General features: G+C 42.1%; 1 protein-coding gene across 3 annotated transcripts; it reads right to left on the bottom strand.

Moving 5' to 3' along the window:
* Positions 1-782: 782 nt before the first annotated feature.
* Positions 783-5890, bottom strand: Tex24 (testis expressed gene 24). 3 transcript variants are annotated; one of them, XR_003947318.1, is made up of 4 exons: positions 4793-5890; positions 4263-4375; positions 1784-1955; positions 783-1651 (listed from the first exon to the last, which is right to left on the bottom strand). XR_003947318.1 is itself a non-coding variant. In NM_001013609.2 (3 exons), the coding sequence occupies exons 1-2, from the start codon at positions 5765-5767 to the stop codon at positions 4295-4297; spliced, it is 1056 nt and encodes a 351-aa protein (NP_001013627.1). In that variant the 5' UTR covers positions 5768-5819; the 3' UTR covers positions 1025-1651; positions 4263-4294. The 3 variants fall into 3 exon arrangements, 1 of the variants encoding a protein (NP_001013627.1); XR_001778454.1 differs by having other exon boundaries at positions 1784-1916; NM_001013609.2 differs by lacking the exon at positions 1784-1955 and having other exon boundaries at positions 1025-1651; positions 4793-5819.
* Between the last annotated feature and the right edge of the window lie 2975 nt (positions 5891-8865).

Here is an 8865-nt window from a genome sequence, read left to right as displayed (position 1 = left end):
TCAGCCCCTCACCTTGAGCCTCAAGCTTATTTCCTCTTGTTGTTCTACGCCTCAGCAGGCCAGGAAGTCTTCTAGCAGACCCTGACCTGCCTTGGTAGGCAGGCTTTTCTCTTCTTTTTCTCTGCTTTGAAGGAGCAGCAAACAGTTCCCAGTGTGTGTGTGTGTGTGTGTGTGTGTGTGTGAGAGAGAGAGAGAGAGAGAGAGACAGACAGACAGACAGACAGACAGACAGACAGAGAGAGAGCGCGCGCGAGAGATCTTAACTAAGGGCTTTGTTCTCTCTTTTATTGAACAGCACAGAAAGCAACATATTGGGGAAGGAATGAAAGATACTGTATTGAAATACACAAAAGATTAAGTCACTGACTCCAAATGACCCCACTAACCCAGATAACAGTACAGCAAACATTATTATTTATCAAGCAATATCCATAAATTGTCTTCAACAGTTACAATGGGTTTTCATTTTATAAGAATGCTTTCAACCTATATTTGATATCATAGCATACATGCATGCATGCATTTCTCCAGATCAAGGGCACGGCTGAGTGTGTGACTTAAGATCACAGCTACACATTAGCTTGGGTTGTAAAACCTGATGACATGGGAAACCTGAGGCAAGTAAAGATGGCTGTTACATTGTTCTTGTTTGTGTGTTTCTTTGTGTGTGTGTGTGTGTGTGTGTGTGTGTGTGTGTGTGTGTGTGTGTGTGTTGTGTTAAGACAGGGTTTCTCTGTGTAGCTTTGGCTGTAGACCGGTTTGGCCTCAAGCCTGTCTCTGCCTCTAGAGTCTGGGATTAAAGCTATGTACCACCACCACCCAAGTGTTGCACTGTTCTCTTAAAGGCAAATTAAACAAATCCTGAGTACAGAGTAGGATAGAGATTTAAGTATAACAGGACCTCAACGTGTGTTATTAACTCTGTCTCTAAGATCCAGCAAAAGTTCCTGCCTCTCAGAATGTAAAAGATGTTTTCATAATATTGAATCAGCAGAGGGATGCACTTAAAATGTCCACATTTGGGTGCAGATCTGAAACAGTTTTATTTAAGACATTACATTTTCTATGCCTTGCTCGGTGTTTACAGAACACATCATTCTTTTTTTTTTCCCTGTAAAGGTGGTCAATATCCAAAGATCTGGAGTGTCCAGGAAATTACTGTAGCAGCTCAACTGCCTGGAACTTGGTGGATTGAGGTCCAACAAAAATATTTCTCCGGAAAAATACTATATCTCTACTTATATTTCCTTCAGCAATTTGTTCCTTAGTGGGTCCTAAAGCACCACCATAGGGGAGCTCCCCCAAGAGAGAAGCCCAGGGCCCCAGGTATTCTGCCTCATATGTCACCAACCACTGAATAGTCTAGTCCCCCATTGTCTGATGCTGCTAATCCTACAGTGCAGTACGATTTCCATCCAATTGACTGATAATCTCGTCACACTTGACAAGACTCTATTTTGTTCTCCTCATTGATGTTTCCTAAAGTTGTCTTATCTTCAATTCTTGCTTTCACATGGAATACACGGGATGGTGACGGACTCTTGGAATTCTGTCTGATTCCCATGTGGAACAATGGGTGCCTCAGTCACCTGGCCCATTGAAGTCACAGTCGCTGGTGAAGGTAATCTGGTCCTCGTTCCTGTATTGTGCTCTGAAACAGAGGGGGTCAGGAGGGACTTGAATGTGAGACACGCCACAGGGTGTAGGAGGTACACCTACCTATGGGTTCCATCTTCCCCAACAGGTTCCTACCCTTGGCTATGCCCCTTTCCCCCTCATATACCAGGATGTGCACGTTCAGATGGTTATCAGAAATGATGATGGTGGTCTGTGTCTACTGGAAACAGTGGAGTTGTGCTTTGTGAAGATAGTCCTGACTCCACTGGAAGGTTCAATACCCAATGAAAGAGCAATGTCTTCCAAGAAGAAGAAATAATGAACATTTTCTGGCTTATCTGATATTAACCAAACATATATATATATATACATATATGTACATATATATACATATAGATGTAAGACTACAGTACAAAGGGAGATAGTACAGCAGATGCCATTGAAATCCGAATGATTGCAAGTACACACTTCAACAACATCTATTCTACCAAATTGGAAAAACTAAATGAACTGCATAAATTCCTAAATACATATAACCTCCTAAGGTTGAACTAAGATGAAATTTTAAAATCTTTAAACGGATAGCCAATGAGGTTGAAGCAGCAGTCTTAAAACTTCCTAACTAAAAAAAGCCCACGTTCCAATTGACTCATAAAGTTTTACCAGACTTTAGTAAAAGAACTGCAACCAGTGTTTCTCAAACTATTCTATAAAGTATTGGCAAAACCAGCATTGCACCCACACAAACAAAAAGAAAATTATAAACAAATGTCCCTGGTAAATATAGATACAAAAAATTCAATAAAACACTTGTAAACTGAATTCAAGAACACACAATAAAGACCATTTGACTATAGTCTAAAATCATGACAGTTTCATGACAGACACTGAGGTTGTTTAACATATACAAATCAATAATTATAAGTGTACTTAAAGACAGAAGGCATATTGAAATAAATATTTGCCAAACCACATTTTTTTCAAAACCCAACCTTCTCTCTTCATGATAAAAGCCATAAAAGTCTAAGGAGATAGTGAACATATATTAACATACTAATGTGATGTACACCCAAGGCTATATCCAACCTTATGCCAAATTTGGAGAAAAAAAAAAACCAATGGTGCAGTCCCAATAAATCAAGAGCAAAATAAAAATATCCAACTCTCTCTACTCCTTTTCAAGGTTTTTCTTAAAGTCTTACCTAAATAATACAAGAGAGAAAAAATCACACATAGAAAAATAAAGTCAAGTATTCTTATTTGCAAATGATATAATTCTATACATTAAAGACCCTGATTGCACTAGAGAACTCATCCAGTTGAAAAACATTTTCAACATAGCAAAAAGACACGTTATTAACAGAACTTAAATAGTTATTAACAGAACTTAAATAGTTATTAACAGAACTTAAATAGTAGTCTTCCTATAGACCAAGGGCAAGTATACTGAAAATGAAATGAAAGAAACAATCCAATGTACAGTTGCATAAAAACACAACATGGAATGAACCCAACAAAGGTAATGAAAGACCTGTAGAATAAAAATTTGGGAAACATTGAAGAAGGAAATAGAGAAAAATAATAGAACATAGAAAGACCTCCCATGTTCATGGATGGACAAAATATTGTAAGTAATGGTCCGCCTACCTAATAAAATACACAGGTTCAGTGCAGTCTCAAAACTTCAATGCTATTCTTTATAGAAACAGAAAAACCTAAAAATTCACGTGTAGACACAAAATATCCCACAGACCAGATAAATCATGGGCAAAAAGAATAGTGCTGGAGTCGTTAACATACCTGTAGTATACTACAGAGCCATAGTGATCCAAACAGCATGGTACTAGCACAGAAACAGGCAGCAGCTCAATAGAATAGAATAGAGGATTCAGATATAAACCCATGAAAATAGAGTCATATTTTAGAAGAGGACCCAGATAGAAGCCCACACTCCTATAGCCACCAGATTTTTCACAATGATGCCAACAGTGCATATTGAAGAGACAGCATCTATGACACATAATGTCTGAATTGGATAGCTACGCATAGGTGGATGAACCTTGATCTGTACTTCTCAGCATACATCCTTATATCATGGGTTCAGGTCTCCTTCCCTGTTTCAAACAATCCAACATTAGAATTTAAGATTTAATAGGAATTTAAGATATAATAAGAGTCTCAGTATGCCTTTAACTCTCATCTTGAACATTTTTTATGAAATAAATACTTTTTCTTAAACGTGCCCACTGTTATTGAAAGAGCAAGGAAGAGTGAGCTGCCCACATGTTAGAAAACCAAAGGAACTTGTGTGGGGAGGATGTGTAGCAGAAGTGGGATACAAGGGCCAGGGGAAGAAAGATCACAAAGGGTGATGACAAGCAAGCTTCCTCAATATGATGAAGCACTAACCTGTGTTTTAAAGAAATCCTTATAGTAAAGGAGATATGCTATGGGGACTGAGCAAGGCAGAGGTGGGGACTAAAGCTGACTCAGGACACCCTGCAAGGGTACAAGATATGGTAATAAAACCATGTTAAAATTTTTCAGGTTACAGATACATGAGAAAATGAAAGTAAGAAACATCCATCTGCCTCAGTTTTCTCTGGGTCTTGGTAGGAGTGATGGGAGGGAGCAGAGATGCTCACCGAGCAGGATGCAGAGAAAGTGTCTACTCTCTCTAGGCTCCTCCTCTCTTCAATAAAGTACATCGCCCATCTCTGGAATGAAATATTTCAGCACAGCCCAAATGTTTCTGAGCCTGTAGAGAGAAAAGCAAAGCCTTTATAAACTGTTGGCAGGGGGTTGGGGGAGGGTGTTGGTGTTGAGGGCCATTCCTTCCCAGAAGCTGAATGGTCTCTATGAGGTCATCATATTTAGAAGAAATGAGTATCTTCAAGGCAAGGGTGCCTGCTCCTTCTTGTGGCATCCTAAAGTGTGGTGTCCACGGGCAGATGGTGCCATACTGACATGCCTGACTACTGTACTGCTGCTGTACCTGTGGTCCTCCCAAGCCCACCTTGCCCTCAAGGGCTGGCAGGGCCTTTAGCCCCGCATTCTTATTACATCAGTATTCATGCCTACTCATACATCTTAGACTGCATGGCACTTATTAAGTAATACTTCACTTTCTAAGAAAGTTCGTCCTGTACTTTGAAGCACTAGAATATTTTGATACCTGTGAGACATTGCTGTGGTCCCGAACTGTAAGCACTACAGGAGTTCCCTGGACTGAGAGGTCCCAGTCTTCTGCCTTTGGCATTGATTTAGGTTTAAAGCTTCTTTCAGCAGTGCTCAGATGCATGTCATGAGAAGATGGTTTTACTTTCTCTCTGCTTAGGAAGACTGCTTTTTCTTGACCGAGTCCTCTGTCCTGAGGTTTTTTGGACATCTCCATAGCCTGCATCCTCCTCCTCCTCTTGAGGACCTCCAGGCTGGCTTCTGCCTCTAGGGAAGTTACTTCCAACAGTTGACATTGTGCCTTCTTTCCAAGACGTTTGCAGCACCTGAAAGGTTCTTGTGATATGAGTCCTGTGTTGTCTCCCCCTAGATGGCCCCTCCTCCATTCCTCAAGGCTCATTGGTTGCTGTTTCAGATGTTTCTTGCATGGGTGTGTGTTGTTAATAAACACCTCTTGCTTCGGGAGCTGTCTGATATCTAGTAGGTTTGAGACTTTTTCTTCTTGCTTTCGAGCCTTGTTAAGCAACTCCATTGTCCTCTTCTTCCCTTGGGCCTCCCCTGCTGTTGCTTTGGGGCTAATCTTTGGCAAGCCACTGGGCCCAACAAATGTCTGCCTGTCCTCGGGCCCTTTGATCACAGATTCGCCCTTAAAGATTCTTTTGGAGACTATAGACAAGCTTGGATTAGGGTCAGGGGCATGGCCCTTGACAGCACTGCTTCTAAGGCGTGGAAGATGGCCTGGCTTCCTCTTGCCATGAGCAGTGCTAGGCAGCTCCGCCAGGCTACACTGAGGCTGATGATCATCCAGATCCGGTCTACTTCCTGGGATGACCCTGAGGTCATCAACCTCCTGGGTTACCAACCTCGACCCAGTGGCCAATCCAGAGGTTTGTCCAAGTAATCTTTCATTACTGGAAATTAATGAAAGTCTCCTGACTTTTAGAAAGGTGGAATTCAGGCTTTGGGAACCCATGTCCTCTTGCCTTGGAGGCTTTACCCTCCTAAGTCCTACCCTGAAATCAATAAACCTCTTCTACCTACTATCTATTTTTAATCTATCTATCTATCCTGATATCTACCTATTAATCTATCTAACTATTTGTCTAACTATCTATTTATCTATCTATATGACTTTCACACACTCACACACACATACCCACTCTCACACACACACTATTTCTTTCTCTCACACTCTCCTCTCTCTCTCTCTCTCTCTCTCTCTCTCTCTCTCTCTCTCTCTCTCTCTCTCACATACACACACACAATCTCTCTCACACACTCTCCTCCTCCTCTTCCTCCTCCTCCTTCTTCTCTCTCTCTCTCTCTCTCTCTCTCTCTTTCTCTCTCTCTCTGTCTCCGTCTCTCTAATACAACTATAATGCAAGCAGGAAGTCTGTACAGCTCCTCCAACCTCTAGCACACAGCCTGTACTGTTTCTCCAGAGGTCTGAAGTGCCCTTTATACATCACAGTTCAGAATGTAGGGGCGGATCTGTCTCTTTGTGATGCAATGGGTGTGGCTAGAGGGAAGATGGCTGCCACTCAGGCTGAGCCCTAAGTATTCTGGTCTGAGGCTGCTGTCATTCCAAATGTTAAGAATGGCAACATCTAGGGAAACCATCCATAGATGGAAGGGGACAGGCATGTTAGGAGTGGGTGAGAGGTGGCCTACAAAAGACAGTCAGGGACTGGGAGGAGAGGTCTCTAGAGACTTAGAGGGCTGACTTCCTGGGACTTGCCATCCATTTTCTGCCCCCATATCATCCAGTTTCACAGCTCCTTATCAAGGAATAAAACAATACTCACATCAAAGAATCAAAAGGCTTGGCTTATTCTAGAATCAAATACAAAGGTTCATGGTCCAGAAACACTGATTTTGGTTTCCTCCAATATCATATTCCAATATTCATATTTCATGATGTTTTTATGGAAACAGAGAAAAAATGATGAGAAGTCAAGACACTCTTCAACCACATTGATGGAGAGGGCAGGTAGGCTGACTACAGCAAAACAGAGGAATCTCTGCCCTAGACCTCGGGATGCTGTATGATATTAGTTTCAGAGTTAGAGGAAGCCAGTTACCTACTAAGTTAATCACTATGAAAATTCACTTAATAGTCACAAGAATGTTTGTTCAGAAACACAGCTGGGCAAGGAATGGTTAATGAGAGGCTAATAAACTGTAATTAGGCTCTGGATCTGCTGTCAGGGTGATTCTGATGAAGGGCTTGTTCCCCAATTGGTTCTTGATCTATCAGTAAAGATGCTATGGGCCAATTACTGGGCAAAACAAGAGGCAGGACTTCTGGATCCACACAGGTGATCTAGCAGACCCAGGGAGAGGGAAAAGGAGATTTGCACCATTCTTCAGAGGGAGAAAAGCCAACCAGCCTTGTGAGATCTCAGATGGAGTGGCCACACACTGCTTCTGCAGGAGGGAGGTTGGGGTGTCCAGCTAGAACTAAAAGTAACAAGCTAGGGCAGGTTGAGAGTAATAAGCTAAGAGTGTTCAGAAGGGGACACTAGCCATGGTAGATTGGAGGTGCCTAGCAATTGAGCCAATAAGGCAGATTGAAACTGATCAACATGTGTATGTCTGTGTTCTTCATCCTTGGATCCAGTACTCTTTGAGCAGGTGCTGGTAGCATGGCTCTGTTGCCAAAGCGTGCATTAAAGCAGAGTAGTAAAAGCTACACCCTACAACCTGCAACACTTCAACCTCCCCACTGCTAAAGAGTCAGTCAGCCTTGTGGAAGGTTCTGTGTAAGCTAGCTTTGTTCCAGAGCTTTCTATCGCACCTCAGTCCCTACACCGGATCAGTGAAGACTACAGTCTTCACTATGTTCCTTGCCTCAGGACACACCCAGTATACCTTACGATAGTATGCTAAAAGTGTCTTGCTGATGAAATTCCCAGCTTCTTTAAGGATCTAATCGCTGTGGGGCTTGATACAGTGCAAAGACCGAAGCAAGTGATGGGCCACCCAGGCATTATGCTATGTGCACTGAGGGTACAGCAGAAATGCATTCAAATCCTTGACAAATGGGACCTCATAAAATTGCAAAGCTTCTGCAAAGCAAAAACCACTGTCAATAAGACAAAAAGGCCACCAACAGATTGGGAAAGGATCTTTACCTATCCTAAAACAGGGGACTAATATCCAATATATATAAAGAACTCAAGAAGGTGGACTCCAGAAAATCAAATAACCCCATTAAAAAATGCTGCTCAGAGCTAAACAAAGATTTCTCTCCTGAGGAATACTGAATGGCTGAGTAGCACCTGAAAAATGTTCAGCATCCTTAATCATCAGGGAAATGCAAATCAAAACAACACTGAGATTCCACTTCACTCCAGTCAGAATGGCTAAGATCAAAAACTCAGGTGACAGCAGATGCTGGCGAGGATGTGGAGAAAGGGGAACACTCCTCCATTGTTGGTGGGATTGCAAGCTTGTACAACCACTCTGGAAATCAGTCTGGCGGTTCCTCAGAAAATTGGACATAGTACTACCGGAGGATCCCGCAATACCTCTCCTGGGCATATATCCAGAAGATGTCCCAACCGGTAAGAACAACACCTGCTCCACTATGTTCATAGCAGCCTTTTTTATAATAGCCAGAAGCTGGAAAGAACCCAGATGCCCCTCAACAGAGGAATGGATACAGAAAATGTGGTACATTTACACAATGGAATACTACTCAGCTATTAAAAAATGAATTTATGAAATTCCTAGGCAAATGGGTGGACCTGGAGGGTATCATCCTGAGTGAAGTAACCCAATCACAAAGGAACTCGCACAATATGTACTCACTGATAAGTGGATATTAGCCCAGAAACTTAGGATACCCAAGATATAAGATACAACTTGCCAAACTCATGAAATTCAAGAAGAACGAAGACCAAAGTGTGGACACTTTACCCTTTCTTAGAAATGGGACAAAACACCCATAGAAGGAGTTTCAGAGACAAAATTTGGAGCGGTGACGAAAGGATGGACCATCTAGTGATTGCCATATGCAGGGATCCATCCCATAATCAGCTTCCAAATGCTGACACGATTGCATACACT

The sequence above is a fragment of the Mus musculus genome, chromosome 8 (assembly GCF_000001635.26).
Source record: "Mus musculus strain C57BL/6J chromosome 8, GRCm38.p6 C57BL/6J".
Lineage (NCBI taxonomy): Eukaryota > Metazoa > Chordata > Mammalia > Rodentia > Muridae > Mus > Mus musculus.
The sequence above is the reverse complement of the archived record's forward strand: the minus strand, read 5'-3'. Positions and strand labels throughout refer to the sequence as shown.